This window comes from Muscardinus avellanarius (assembly GCF_963383645.1).
Source record: "Muscardinus avellanarius genome assembly, chromosome: 22".
Lineage (NCBI taxonomy): Eukaryota > Metazoa > Chordata > Mammalia > Rodentia > Gliridae > Muscardinus > Muscardinus avellanarius.
This window is the reverse complement of record NC_137808.1, coordinates 15,636,232-15,651,110: the sequence shown is the minus strand read 5'-3', so window position 1 is coordinate 15,651,110 and position 14,879 is coordinate 15,636,232. Positions and strand designations below refer to the sequence as shown.

General features: G+C 46.3%; 1 protein-coding gene across 1 annotated transcript in view; it reads left to right on the top strand.

Annotated features, from left to right (window-relative positions):
• LOC308278461 (uncharacterized protein C3orf20) overlaps positions 1-123 on the top strand; it is a gene marked incomplete at both ends in the record, with an annotated part of 37,471 nt that extends 37,348 nt beyond the window's left edge. Inside the window, one exon of the mRNA XM_080718235.1 lies at positions 18-123. Coding sequence (XP_080574361.1) covers positions 18-123 — 106 coding nt within the window. The remainder of the gene's footprint in view (positions 1-17) is intronic.
• Positions 124-14,879: the final 14,756 nt, after the last annotated feature.

Below are 14,879 nucleotides of genomic sequence, written 5' to 3'. Positions count from 1 at the left end.
ATGTTTCTGTTGCACAGCACACCAACCCCCAGCGGCACCTCCAGAGCCATCCAGGTCCCAAAACTCCACTGTCACCCACTCCCTGGGGTGGCCGCCTCTTTGGGCGACTTCAGTAAGTCCTAGGGGATGGGCGCCGGGCAAGGCCGACCTTTGCCAGGAACAGAGGGTCTCGCCAGGGAAGGCCTTTGAAACTGTTCTCCATCTGCCCTTTTCTTAAGAAAACATTTGGTCTCCAGCAGATGCATTTAATTGAGCGATTACGACCGGCGATTGGAAACTTCACCACGTCTCTTGCGCGGCTCCTCCGGAAATTACTTTTGTGGATGAGACGCTCCTGCAAAGGTCACACGGGGGATTATGGGGAGAGCATCTGCACCACGTCTCTGAACATCTGGGGGCCTGAGACACCAGCAGACAGGTAGGGAAATAAGGTGTGCGCTGTCCCATCACTCCACGGACCTTATTTTTCTTTGGTTTTATCCAAGTGTTTGTTCAGAATGACTGTTGGCCTATTGAAGAACAAGGCAAGGGTCTAATAAATAAATTGGCTGGGTGTGGTGGTACATGCTTGTAATCCCAGTACTTGGGAGGCTGAGACAGGAGGGTCGCAGGTTCAAGGCCAGCCTCAACAATTTGGTGAGGCCCTCCACAACTTAGCGGGACCCTGTTTCAAAATAAAAAATAAAAGCCGGGCATGGTGGTGCACACTTGTAATCCCAGCACTCAGGAGGCTGAGACAGGAGGATCGCGGTTCATGGACAGCCTCACCTGCTTAGGGCCTTTTGCAACTCAGTATGACCCTGCTTCAGTATGACCAGCCTACCCATAAACGTGATGCTTCCGCGGGTTCAGCCCTGGTGGTGATTAAGGCGGTGGGGTCTTTGGAGCTGGGGTAGTTACCTGTCTTTGGTGGCCGGTCCCAGGAGGTCAGGGGCTGAACATGTTGGCTCTGGGTTAGGACTTGGGATGGTTGGCCGCTGCTCAAGGGCTTGCGGACGATCCGATTTTCAGGCCCCTCTCGGCCACACTTGAAGCGTGGGCTGGTTGGCGTCCTGTTAGCAGGAAAGGCTGTTTCTGTCTGCCCTGGACAGTATTGCAATTGATATTTAGCCTGATCTCTGTTCATTTTTTTGGTTTTATTTCTATTATTAAACACCTTGAAGATTGTTTTGTTTTTGTTTTGGGAGGGTATATTAGAAATGAAACCCAGGGGTTTCTGCCTTGATCTACATCCGCAGCTCTATTTTATTTCGAAAAAAAAAAAAAAAAGCAAGTCTCACTCAGTTTCCACCAGCCCTGCTAAATTGCTGAGACTGGCCTTAAACCTGTAATCCTCCTGTCTCAGCCTTCCGTGTGATGGGATTACAGGCATGAGCCAACGCGCCAGCCTTTGAAGCGTGTTTTAATGATTGTTTTTGAGGGGGTTGCCAGCTATTTTAGAATTTTGGGATCTTTTTCTGAATATCAGGGGAAGATATGTAAGTGAAGTGGGCATTTAGATAAAATTTTCTTGTTTTTTTTTTTTTGTGGTCCTGGGGATGGAACCCAGGGGCATTCTACTTTCAAGCTACACGTACCCAGCCCTATTTTTATTCTTATTTTGAAACAGGGTCTCATTGAGTTGCAAAGTAGCCGAGGCTGTCTACGAACCGCCATCCTCCTGTCTCAGCCACCCGAATGCTGGGATTACAAGTGTGCGCCTCACACCCAGCTTGTCTTGCTTCTTACTTGGGGTCTAGGTCGTTGTATGTAAGCAGTGCCTCAGGTGACTGATAAACGATGTAAGCTTTTGACCGGGCTCCTGTGTGTGCAGGTCTTCCGCATAGATGGCTGCGGAGGACCGCGTGTGGGCCCTCGGCTCTGGGGTGGTGGAGCAAGAGAGGACAGCGCACCCATCTTGATACGCGAGAGCCTAGGTGTGGAGCTTGTGCTGAAGTTCTTTAGCTATTGTGTGTGGGGGTCTAGAGAAAAGGAGCCTGGACATCTTTCACTTTGGGGAGATCAGAGAGGGAGAAGGGGATATGAACAGGATCCGTTCCCTTAGGGAGTATTGGGGCCGGGGTGTGGGTGAGACTGAGATGGGGGTCAGAAGAGAGAAGAAGGCAGCGAGAGCAGGAGGAGGGAAGCTTCTGATGGAGACGGTGGGCTGAAGATGGGGAGGAGGGAAGAGGGCAGGAGAAGGGGCTCAGTAGACGGGGGCAGTCTCTAGGAGCCTGGGGATTGTGGGAGGTGGTGGGGAGCATGGTAGGCGGCCAGGACACAGGTTGGAGGCTTCCGGCTAAGGCTGGATGTGCAGCTCTGTGCTGAGCATTTTAGGAACCTTGCGTGGTCCTGGCCCAGGAGCACCCCAGCCGGCAGGCGGGGAGCAGCCCTGTGGCTCCTGGGGTCACTCCCTGGAGCTGTGGTCCAGGCCTTAGAGGAGCAGCTGCCCCTTCTGGGAGCTCCTGCTTGTGTGGGGCTCACCTGCCATTGTTTGCTCTGTTGGGAATTAAAACTGAGAAGCGTAAAAAAATACTGTGTTCTCTTATGACTTCATTTAAACCTAATATATATCTACTGGAAGTTTAAAAGTGGTTTTAGTGGAAAGTGTTTTGAGAATATCTTGGCAATAGAAGAATAGAAAGAGAAGTGTTTGCTCATCTTTGTGGATCTACTTAATGTTTGTGTTTTTATATGATAGCTGTGGTCTCCTGTGGTTTCTGTGTTTAACGTTGGGTTTATATCATAAACCGTCCAGGAGAGAGAGAGAGAGAGAGAGAGAGAGAGAGAGAGAGAGAGAGAGAGAGAGAGAGAGAGAGGGAGGGAGGGAGGGAGGGAGGGAGGGAGGGAGGGAGAGAGAGAGAGTGAGTTTGTGTGGTGCTAGGATGCGATAGAGAGCTAATCTCATCTTTTTTTAATCTTTATTTATTTCGGTGGTACTGGGGTTCCTGGAAACCCTCCTACCTCCGGGCTACACTCCCAGATTTATTTTTATTTTTTATCTGGAAACAGGGTCTCTTAAGCCAGCAGAGGCTGGCTTTGAACCTGCGCCATCCTCCTGTCTCAGTCTCCCAAGTGCGGGGATCAGAAGCGCGGCCACGATGCCCGGCTAATCTTGAATTTTGAAACACGGTCTTGCTAGGTGGCTGAGGGCCTTGCCAATTGCCGAGGCTGGTCTCGAACCTGCAATCCTCCTATCTCGGTCTCCCAAGTATTGGGATCACAGGCGTGTGCCACCAGTCCTGGCTAGTGTATATTGTTGACCCAAGTAGAATTAAAAAGAATTGACATCTTCCTACAAAGCAAACTGTATTTGACCCCAGGAAGCCCAGAATTCACTGCACTGGCCAGGATGTGCCTAGTATGGGGATTCCTCCCCGGGACTTGGGAGGGAGAGACCTGAAATGAAGACATGGACAGTAGTCTCTTGGACCACTGACAACTTTATTCTCTAGAACGAAGTTTTTATACTTGTTTCCCCTGCACCAAAACCACAACTTCAACAGAAAGAAAAACATCAAAGTACAATCTCAAACACAATGCAGAATGATTGATGTAGAACATACGTCATCATATGCTTGCAGAATACAATCATGGAGGGAAAATTAAAAAAACAAGAAGAAACAAAGAGGCCTGGTTAAAGATTATTAAGAGCATGATTGCAGCCAGTTCCCGCTCTCACCGGTGGGTCGGGGGTGAAAAATTCCGGAAAGACCAGAAGTCACCCAGAGTCTCGGAAAGCTTGACCTTTTGCCAAACTGCCTTAACTCTTTCAGAACCTTTCGTTCCTCAGGTTTCTTCCATGTCCTCCATCACCGAGCACTGCCGTGATATTCTCTGCACCATCGCTGGTTTTCTGTGCCGCTCGGTTGTGCCGTGATATCTTTTGTTATTTGGAAATATATGTTTCTGTTTTTGTTCTAGTGGGTATCTTCGAACTTGGACTTACTTTTAGCACCTTAGTTTCTTTTTCTTTTATTGAAGCTTGTACTCTGGGATTCATTTGGTGTTTACTCCAAACTATAGTGATTTTATCTTAGATAAATTGCACATAAAATATGATATGGCATCCTTGTTTTTGTCTCCTTTGAAATTCTTGCCCTCGGTTGGCTTTTAGACCCATTGGTGCTTTACGTAGTGACTGATACGGTCGGGTTGAGTTCTAGAGTTTTCTGATTTTCTTGTTTGTAGCTTGATTTTCCTATCCTTTCTCTTTCCTGCCTTTGAAATTGTTTCAATATTTTAGAGTTCTTTTTTGGAGATAAGCTCGTGCTTTGTGTGACTGCCATAGAGATTTTATATGCACAGCTAGCCTTGCCCCGTATCCCATGCAACGTATCCAAGCCTTTAAAACAAGATGGAAGTTTATATATCCACCACCACGCCGCACATGTTATAAATTGTGCTTCAAATAGCCATGCATGTCTTTTCCTTTCTGTGTGTGTGTGTGTGTGTGTGTGTGTGTGTGTGTGTGTTGCTAGGGATCGAACACAGTAACCCAGAATCCTTCTACCTCTGAGATACACCCTTTTTATTTCTTATTTGGAGACAGGGTGCCACTAATTGGTCGAGGCTGGCGTGAACCTGCGACCCTCCCATCTCAGCCTCCCAAATGTATGAAAGGAACCTGAAGAAGGAATACCAGCCTTCTTAGAGCCACTCAACTTTTTTTTTTTTTTTCAGATCTCTCTGGAACATCTGCCTACAGCCCAACTAATTAATGTAGCATATCCTATAGACTGGCTTCAGTGGAAAACAATTCTTTCAGACTTACCTCAGTTCGGAATGCATTTCTCTTATTCAGCCGAGCGTGGTGGCGCACGCTTGTAATACCCGCGCTTGGGAGGCTGAGACAGGAGGATCGCGCAGGTTCGAAGCCAGCCTCAGCTGTTTAGTGAGGCTCTCGGCAACTTAGTGAGACCCTGTTTCCAAATAAAGTCTAAAAAATAGGTCTGGGAGTATAGCCTGGAGGTAGAAAGCCCCCTGGGTTCCACCCCCAGTACCGCCAAAAAAAAAGAAAAAAAATTCTCTTATTCATGCAGGATGTTCTTCATGGTTATAAAATTATGGCAACAGCTTTTTAATTTTTTGAAACCACACCAAAATATGTTTTTTAGCTGGGTGTGGTGGTGCAAGCCTATAATCCCAATACTAGGGAATCTGAAACGGGAGTATCGCATGCTATAGAACAGCCTCAGCCATTCGGCGGGTCAATAAAACAAACAAAACACATGAAAAAGGAGAAAATATTTTAAACTGAAAGTAAAAATTCATCCCGTGAGAATGTGTAGGTTTCAGTTAAAACTATGTAGAAGAATACGGAAAGTATGTCTTTTTTATTAACTCCCGTGTTTATTTCTTTTTCATTTTTAAATATTTTCCAATGTTTTATTCCATTGCCCATTTTTAAAAATGATTGCTTCTTTTTGCTATAAAACTAAATTCTGTATATTTATGATGCACAATATATGTGTGTGCGCTGCGGCAGTGATAACTCGCACTAATGTACGTGGGTGTTTACCAGTTTTGAGGGGTGGGAACACTGAGAATCTAATCTCTTTAACCTCAGGCACACCATATATTCAGAATTTTATTCTCTTTTCGTGTGTGTGTGTGTGTGTGTGTGTGTGTGTACACTACTGGGGAGGGAACCCAGAGGCATTCTACCTCTGTACTACACCCCCAGCCATTCTTTTTTTTTTTTTTTTTTTTGGTGTTTCTGGGGTTCCTGGAAACCTTTCTACCTCCGGGCTACACTCCCAGACCTATTTTTATATTTTTATTTGGAAACAGGTTTTCTTAAGCCATCGCGGCTGACTCCGAACCTGCGCGATCCTCTTGTCTCTGCCTCCCAAGCGCGGGGATTACAAGCGTGCGCCACCACGCACAGCACCCCCAGCCATTTCTATTTTGAAATAGGGTCTCACTAAATTACTGAGGCTGGCGTGAATCTGTGGTCCCTGTGAGCCTCCAAGTACTGGAATAAGTATTTGTTTTGCTGTATTTATCCTCCTTTACTGAAATTTTGTATTCCGTGATCAACGTGATCTGATGACTAACATCATTTGACCCTTAATAAGCCCCATTTTACTATTTACTTGTTTGAATTCGGCCTTTTTATTTGTATTTGAGTTCATGAAATATTTTTCTTTTATGTGCCCAAGTTCGTCCGTCCATCTGTCCTTCCTTCCTTCCTGGGATTGAGTCCAGAAGCATTCTGTCTCTGAGCTCCACCCTCAACCCTTTTTAGCTTTTACTTGAAATGTTCTCGCTCGGTAGATGAGAATCTTACTCCTCGCCGAGGCTCTCGTTAGCCTGCTGCCGCTCACTTATATGAAATGGCTCTATATTCATATTTATATTCTCACTTATATTAAATAGGATATACATGGGCTGTCCTCATTTATATTCCCAAGTTTGAGGCCAGTCTACGCAACTCAGTGAGACCTTATTTTAAAATTAAAAATAAAGTAGGGATGTGAGTGTCGCTCAGAGGAATACTTCTGAGTTCAATCTGTAGTGGAATCAAAAATATAAAAAGATACTCTTAAGCAGGAGAATTCAGATTTGGCCAATTATTTTACAATGGTAAAATCATATTGACTATATGTTCCAATTACCAGGATTGTACTAAAAATAGATTTTAGACATATTACTAATTTTTTTTTTTTTTTTTTTTTGGTGGTACTGGGGGTGGAACCCAGAGGCTTTCTACCTCTGGGCTATACTCCCAGAATTTTTTTTTTTTAATTTGGAAACAGGGTCTCACTAAGTTGCTGAGAGCCTCACTAAGTAGCTGAGGCTGGCTTCGAACCCGCGTGATCCTCCTGTCTCAGCCTCCCAAGCGCGGGAATGACAAGCGTGCGCCACCACGCCCAGCTGAGATATTACTAATATTTAAACATTACAAGAACCCATTCTTTTCCAAGAAAAATCTTGAAATGAAATTATGAATTCTTTCAATGTTCTAAATAGTAAAATGTAATACAGCTTACCCTATTACCTCTGTAAGTGTATATTTTCAAATAGCCATAAAAAACTATTTGTGTTTTCAGGTAGAGCAGCCAGGAGATTAGAAACAAAATAAGTGGAAGTAACTACTTACAAGTTTCAAGTGGAAATACATATAGGTAGAAAGTGTGCAAAGCAATAGAGGTCATGGGTTTTCTCTGCAGTGTTGAGTGGCAGGACCAGGGCGGGTGTCCTCAGCTTGGCCCCGATCTTGGGGGAGACTTGCAGTTTTTCTCCACTGCGGCCAATGGTAGCCACACATTTGCCGACTGGCAGCCTCTATATAGCCAAGGATGGCACTTTCTGTTCCTCTGTCACCTGTTTTGATCCAGAAAGGGTGTTGGATTTTGTTCAAAGTTTTTTCTGCGCCTGTGGAGATGATGTGTCTCTGTTCCTTCTCCGCTTCCCCTTCCTCCTCCTCTCTCCAGGGATGTTCTACCTCCGAGCCCTTTTGACACACATTTAGCCCGGGTTATACTTCACTTTGAAGCAGGGTCTCGCTGACTTACCACGTGCCTTGGCTCATCCTTTTCTTCTTGTATTAATGTTGTTTTTGTTCAGGTGAAGCAAGCTTGCATCCCTGCCCGCCATCCCACCTGGCCACTCACTGGCTGTGACTCTACTGAAGAACCCTTCATCTATATCCGTGGCACGGCTTCGTCAGAGTCTTTCCATGGGGATTTTTATGCCTTTTGTATCCAGGTCCTGTTAGACTCAAGGGAGGAAGCCGTTAGTTTTTGCTGCTCTCGTGTATTTTGGAAGCGTTTGGCAAAATCAGAGTCACGTTTTGGGAAGATATTTTATGCCTCAGAACTCTATAGCTTTATTTTCCACTCTTGGTGATTTGCTAATGCCTTCCTTGGCGCTAGTCTTGTATTATTTCTGGGAGGCCTCGCGTCTCATCCTTGTCTTTGGCTCTGTGATGTGCGAGTTCTTCCCACTCCCAAGGCGCTTCTAGAATTTGTGCTTTATGACTCCTTTTAAGCAGCGGTATTACGGTGTGTTTTGAAGGGTGATAGTTTTTCATGTTAATGCTTTTTGGATTTTTGGAGTTTTGTTCATTTGTGGACTTGACTTTTGGTTTTCTTGGTACTGGAGATTAAACTTGGGGGCATTCTATATCCAAGTTACACCTCTAGCACTTCTTATTTTTATTTTACAACAGGGTTTCCTTAAGTTGCTGAGGGTTTTGCTAAGTTTTTGAGGCTGGCCTCGAACATGCAATCTTTCTCTCTCAGCCTCCTGGGATTATAGGCCTGTCTCACCATTCCTGGCTTGTGGGTTTATACAGTTTAAACACATTTGAAAATACTTCAGGTCTTATTTGTTATTTATTTGTCTTTTACGTCTTTCCTGCCCTAAGTTTTTTTTTTTATCACTATGTGAGATCACCTGATTAGGTCATTACAGTATCTGAAGCTTTGCTTAAAATTTGCTTTACTGTGTGTGTTCTGTATTATAAAGTTAGTGTTGCTGGTTCGCTCAGGATGAAGTCATCGATCCACCCTCTTCTTGATGACTGTTTTCTCCAGTGTGTTTCCATTTAAAATACTGTCATTTTTATCCTGAGGTATTCATTTTTATCCATTTGCAATTGCTCATCATGGAATCATTCAGATGCATGGAAAAATTGTAGATGTGGCACAAAGATCTCAAATGTCATTTCCCTAACATTTTTTTTTATAATCTCACATAACAGTTTCATTTGTCTGATACCAAGCTTTTGATGACTTAAAGATAACATTTCAATATTTCTTTGTGCTTTCTTTCTTACCAGAGAATATTTTTTTTCTATTTTTTAGGTGAAACTATCATATATTTATATATTTATTTTTCAGAAAAAATCTATCCTAATATGGAATATGGATTCTAGATACCCAAAACGATCTTAAAAAAGAACAAAGCTAGAAGATATATATTTTCTGATTTCAAACCATATAAAGCTACAATAATTGAAACAGTGTAGTACTGTTCTAAAGGCAGATATATAAACCATTGGAGTTAAATAAAAGCCTAGAGCTAAATTCTTCCCTATATTGTCAAGTTATTTTTGACAAGGTTTCCACAAACATTTGGTGGTGGAAATAATAATCTTTTAACTAAATATTGTTGAAAAATAATAATTACATGGAAAAGAATAAAATTGGACCCTTACCTAACACATATACAAATATTAACTCAAAATAGATAAAAGACCTAAATATAAATCTTAAGACTATAAACTTTTAGAAGAAAATCTGGGTCATAAAACCTCACAACATTGAAATTGGCAGTGATTTCTTGGATATGATTTCAATGGCACAGGCAACAGAAGAGTATACAAACTCCCTAAAAAATAAAAAAATATTGTATATCCAAAGACAATGTAAACAGAGTTAAAAGTTACTATTAGAATGGGATAAAATATTTCCAAATGCTATATCTGAAGGTATATTAATATTCCAACTAGAAATCCTAAAAATTAACAACAATAAAGGCAAACAATACAATTTAGAGATAGGTAAAAGACTAACATAAGTAATGAATCTCCATAGATAACCAATCTTAGTTGTCTGTTGGATGGAAACTCTTGTTTCTCTGGTTCTGGTGTGTGTTACCTATTTCTTCTTTGTAGTTAATCTCTTTGAGTATTTTCTCTAGTGCTGGTTTTGAAGACAAATTCCTTCAGTTTCTGTTTGTCATGGAAGCTTCTTATTTCTCCATCTAATTTGATAGAAAGTTTTGCTGGGTAGGAAATTTTTGGCTGGAAGTTGTTTTCTTTCAGAGTTTGGAATATGTTACTCCAAGCCCTTCTGGCTCTCATGACTTGGTTTGGGAAGTCTGAAGTGATTCTAATTGGTTTGCCTCTGAATGTCACTTGGCCCTTTGCTTTTGTTGCCTTTAAGATTCTCTGCTTGGCTTCCACATTGGTCATTTTGACAATTATGTGGTGTGGGGATCCTCTTCTCTGATCCTGTCTAAAGGGAGTTCTATAAGTTTCCTGGACCTGTGTATCGACCTCTTGCTCTATGTTTGGAAAATTTTCTGCTATTACTTCCTTGAAGAGATTGTTGATCCCTTTGGTTTCACCTTCTTTTCCCTCCTCTATTCCAATTATTCTTAGGTCAGCTCTCTTAAAATGGGCCCATATTTCTTCAATATCAGATTCCTGCTGTCGGATATTTTTTTCTAGATTAGAAACTATGCGTTCATTTTTGGAATGATCATCTTCTAAGAGCGAGATTCTGTTCTCCATGTGGTCTAATCGGTTGTTCGTGCTTTGAATTGAGGCCTTTACTTCATTAATTGCATCCTTTATCTCTTTTTGGCTCTCTCTGAGTTCTTTTCGAAGCACCTCTATTATTTCTACAGTTATTTTCCTGATTTGATCTTCTAGAAATCTCTGATTTTCTGTTTTATCGGGTTCTGATGTTGTGGGGTTGTGGGCATTCATTGCTCCAGTGTTATTCCTCTTTCCCATGATTTCGGAAGTTTGTGCCTTCTCTGGGTTCTTCCCTTGGGTCACTATGACTTCACTTAAGGTGCTCTGGATCTCGAGTCAGTAGTATCTCGGACCCCACTACTCCTTTACTGGGTTTTATCACAGAGTCTCCGACCCAGGGAGTCGATAGAGGCTGCTTTAGACCGTGGGGGGTGCCAGGTTGCACGTTCTCCTATGGTGTGATATCTCTGTCACCGCCACTCTCCCACTGGGTCAAGTCCCAGGGAGTACAGTAGTGGGATTTCTCCTCTGGGGCCCGCAATTTGACTCACTGTTCTTGAGTACGCAGATGTAGCTGTACTGGACTCGGTGAATTCGCTGCTGCTGCCGCTGGTGGCAATATGGCGCCGCTGCTATGCCCTTGGCCGTGAGGCTGGTGTATTTCTTCTTGGTTTTGATTTCCACTCTGAGTCCCTGCAGCATGTGCTGAGCTCAGCCACTGGGAGCTTTAGATGCTCCCTGCGCTGAAAAATCCCGCCTGGTTGTTCTGCAGCGGCTCACCTTGGCTTCCTGTAGCCGTCCGGTGAAGTCGCCGCTGCCTCTGGCAGTATGGCGCTGCTGCCGCGTCCTTGGGCGTGAGGCCGGTGTATCTCCTCTGTGGCTCTGAGCTCTGTTCTCAGTCCGCTTTCTCTCTGGAGCCTGGTGATTTTTTTGTTTCACTGGTGATGGTGTTTTCTGGCTATGAAAGGCGCTGATTTTGTGGTAATGGAGATTGGTTGTTAGCGGGGCTCTTAAGCCCCGCTTTTCTCAGTCGCCATCTTCCCGGAAGTCTCATTTCCCTAACATTGACACCATCCCTAACTGTGGTTGAACTATATGAACTAAGAAAGTGGTTCAGAATTATTAATTTGAAGAAAATAACCAGACCTTAGCAGTTCGTCCATGAGATGTTGTTGTAAAATCTCCACTCTAATTTCCAGCTCTTTGCCCCTTCTTGAGTTAACTCTTGGCAGGGTGAGAAATTGGGGTTTCATTCACTCTTCTACTGAGGAATAATCATTTTACCAACACCGTTTGTGGATGAGACTGTCTTTTTCCCAGTGTATGCTTTTGGCAACATTGTCAAAAATCAGTTGGCTCTAAGTGCATGACTCGTGTCTGTGACTTTAATTCTATTCCATTGTTCTATGTGTCTTTACCAGTGCCGATAGCTTGCTGTTTTTATTGTGGTAATTCTATCTTATAATTTGCCATCGGGTTTGGTGATGCCCCGGTGTGGTTCAGGGTATTCAGCCATCTCTGCACAGAGTCTGTGTGCTTAGCACGGGGCTGGGAACTGCCAAGGAGAGGTGAGAGAAGGGCCATTGCGAAGGCGGGATGGGAGAGTGTAAAGGAGGAGACGCTCCTGCATCCGTGGCCACATGGCAGCCTCAGGTGTCAGATCTTCAGGGCGCAGGGGAACAGCTGGATGCCCGCGCCCCCGTCCCACAGTGCACGGCATGTGGCTTTCCCTGCTGTCCAGCTCCAGCCTGCTCACGGTGGCCTCCTTTCCCCTTCCTCTGAGCCTCAGTTTTATCCTCTGAAGTGGGGACACAGGTTGGCACCCTCACAGGGTCCATCCTTTGAGGATTCCTGCGGGTCACATGAGTGGGTCAGTCCGTAGTGATCCCGGGACAGATGTTGCTACAATCCACTGGCTGTCTGGACTCGAGCACCGTGGACAGCTGTAGAGGAGTCAGTCAGTGTTGACAGCGGGCTCGTTCCAGAAGCTAGCCCGAGTCTCTGCTCCTGCAGCTCTACGGCTCCCCATGTAGCCGGTCAGAGCTCTTTTATGGATGGTGACAGAGAATTGAAAGCGTTGTAGAATTTCTATCTGGAGTTTAGAGCCAGTAGTGTTTCTGCATGGTGGGCGTCACCAGGGAGCCTCCAGGACATGTGCTGGGTCTGAGCAAGCAGCAGAAGTCTGCTTCCACCCCGCCCTAAAGGTCTCTGTGTTCTGTTAAGCGACTCCTGTTCCTTCCTGTCAGCAAAAGGGGGCTGCTCATCTGATACAGTCTAATATTCAGCACTGCGGACAGCGACCACGCCTCCCTAGGCTGAGGACAGAATGGAGTCTAATCCCCCATTGTGCCTCTCAGTCCTCCCTCATCATGGCTGCAAGAGGTCACCTGGGCCAAGTGTGGTGGCACATGCCGAATTCCAGTACTGGGGAGGCTGAAACAGGAGGATTGCAGGTTTGAAGGCAGTTCAGCATCTTAGTGAGGCTGTCCACAACTTTAAGTGAACATTTCAAAAATAAGATTAAAACAGGGTTGCGGGGTATAGCCCAGAGGTAGAATGGCCTTGGGTTCTATTCCCAGATGTACCACACACACACAAAAATAGAGGTTAGCCGGGGCAGAGGATCCTGGCTGTGTCTGTGAGCTGCTCTCTCTCCAGCCCCATCCCTAGTCTGTATTTCTGTGGGGTCAGCAAATACCACTGTTGTCCGGAGGATCGTGGTTCGTGAACAGCCTCAGCTACTTAGTGAGGTTCTTTGTAACTCAGTAACACCCTGTTTCAGAATAAAGAATAAAGAATAAAGAGTAGGGATGGAGGTGCAGCTCAAAGTCTCTGGGTTTCATATCCAGTGCCTTAAATAAATACCACTGCTGTCCACGCTCATCTCCATCAGACTCCGTGTGAATCCCAAACTCCCCCAGGTCTGATGGGGAAGCCATCAGCCAGAGTCTCCGAGAGGGCGTGCAGGGAGGCCATGCGGAGGACGGGAGGAGGACATGAAGGTTACATGGGCCGTCCACCTTCGGCTTCACTCTTGCTGCTGCTGCTGCTGCTCCTCCTCCTCCTCCTCTTCCTCCTCTTCCTCCTCCTCCTCTTCCTCCTCTTCCTCCTCCTCCTCCTTCTCCTCCTCCTCCTCTTCCTCCTCTTCCTCCTCCTCCTCTTCCTCCTCTTCCTCCTCCTCCTTCTCCTCCTCCTCCTTCTCTTCCTCCTCTTCCTCCTCCTCCTCTTCCTCCTCCTCCTTCTCCTCCTCCTCCTTCTCTTCATCCTCTTCCTCCTCCTCCTCTTCCTCCTCTTCCTCCTCCTCCTCCTCCTCCTCTTTCTCCTCCTTCTCCTCCTCCTTCTCCTCCTTCTCCTCCTCCCCCTCCTCCTTCTCCTCCTTCTCCTCCTCCTCCTCCTCTCCCTCCTCCTCCTCTCCCCCTCCTCCTCCCCCTCCTCCTCCTCTTCCTCCTCCTCCTCCTTCTCCTCCTCCTCCTTCTCCTCCTCCTCCTTCTCTTCCTTCTCCTCCTTCTCTTCCTTCTCCTCCTTCTCTTCCTTCTCCTCCTCCTCCTTCTCTTCCTTCTCCTCCTTCTCTTCCTTCTCCTCCTCCTCCTTCTCCTCCTCCTCCCCCTCCTCCTCCTCCTTCTCCTCCTCCTCCCCCTCCTCCTCCCCCTCCTCCTCCTCCTCTTCCTTCTCTTCCTTCTCTTCCTCTTCCTCCTCCTCCTCCTCCTCCTCCTTCTCCTCCTTCTCTTCCTTCTCCTCCTCCTCCTTCTCCTCCTCCTCCTCCTCCTCCTCCTTCTCCTCCTTCTCTTCCTTCTCCTCCTCCTCCTTCTCCTCCTCCTCCTTCTCCTCCTCCTCCCCCTCCTCCTCTTCTCCCCTCCTTCTCCTCCTCCTCCTTCTCCTCCTCCTCCCCCTCCTCCTCCCCCTCCTCCTCCTCCTCCCCCTCCTCCTCCTCCTTCTCTTCCTTCTCCTCCTCCTCTTCCTCCTCCTCCTTCTCCTCCTTCTCCTTCTCCTCATCTTCTTCCTCATCCTCCCTCACCTCCTCCCCTCTCCTCCTCTTCCTTCCTTCCTCCTCCCCCTCCTCCTCCTCCTCCTTCTCTTCCTTCTCCTCCTCCTCTTCCTCCTCCTCCTTCTCCTCCTTCTCCTTCTCCTCATCTTCTTCCTCATCCTCCCTCACCTCCTCCCCTCTCCTCCTCTTCCTTCCTTCCTCCTCCTCCTCCTCTTTATTCCTCCTCCCACTGGCCCTCATTCTCCTCTTCCTCCTCCTCCCTCTCCTCCTCCTCCACCTCTCTCCTCCTCCTCAGTATCTCCTCCTCTGCCCTCACCTCCTCCTTCTCCTCTTCCTCCTCCTAATCTTCCTCCTTCTCATCCTCCTCCCTCTCTCCCCCTTCTCCAGCCATCAGCCCGCCGCGTGTCCCCTTCTTGCCTGGGCCTGTGCTGATTGGCCAGAGGGTCCCTCTGTTTACTCTCCGATGGCGGAGGCATCCAGCTTCTGGCTCTTGGGGCGGGCAGGGTCGCGCTGATGGGAGCGTGGAGCACACAGCTCCAAGTACACACAGTACTGGTGGGAAGTCGTGCGTGTGGTGCTGGGGGTTGAACCCAGGGACATTTGACCTCTGAGCGACACCCCCGGCCCTTCTTGGGTTTTGTTTTGGAAACGGGCTCACTGTAAGTTGCTGAGCGTCGTGTTGAGTCGGTGAGGCTGGCCTCA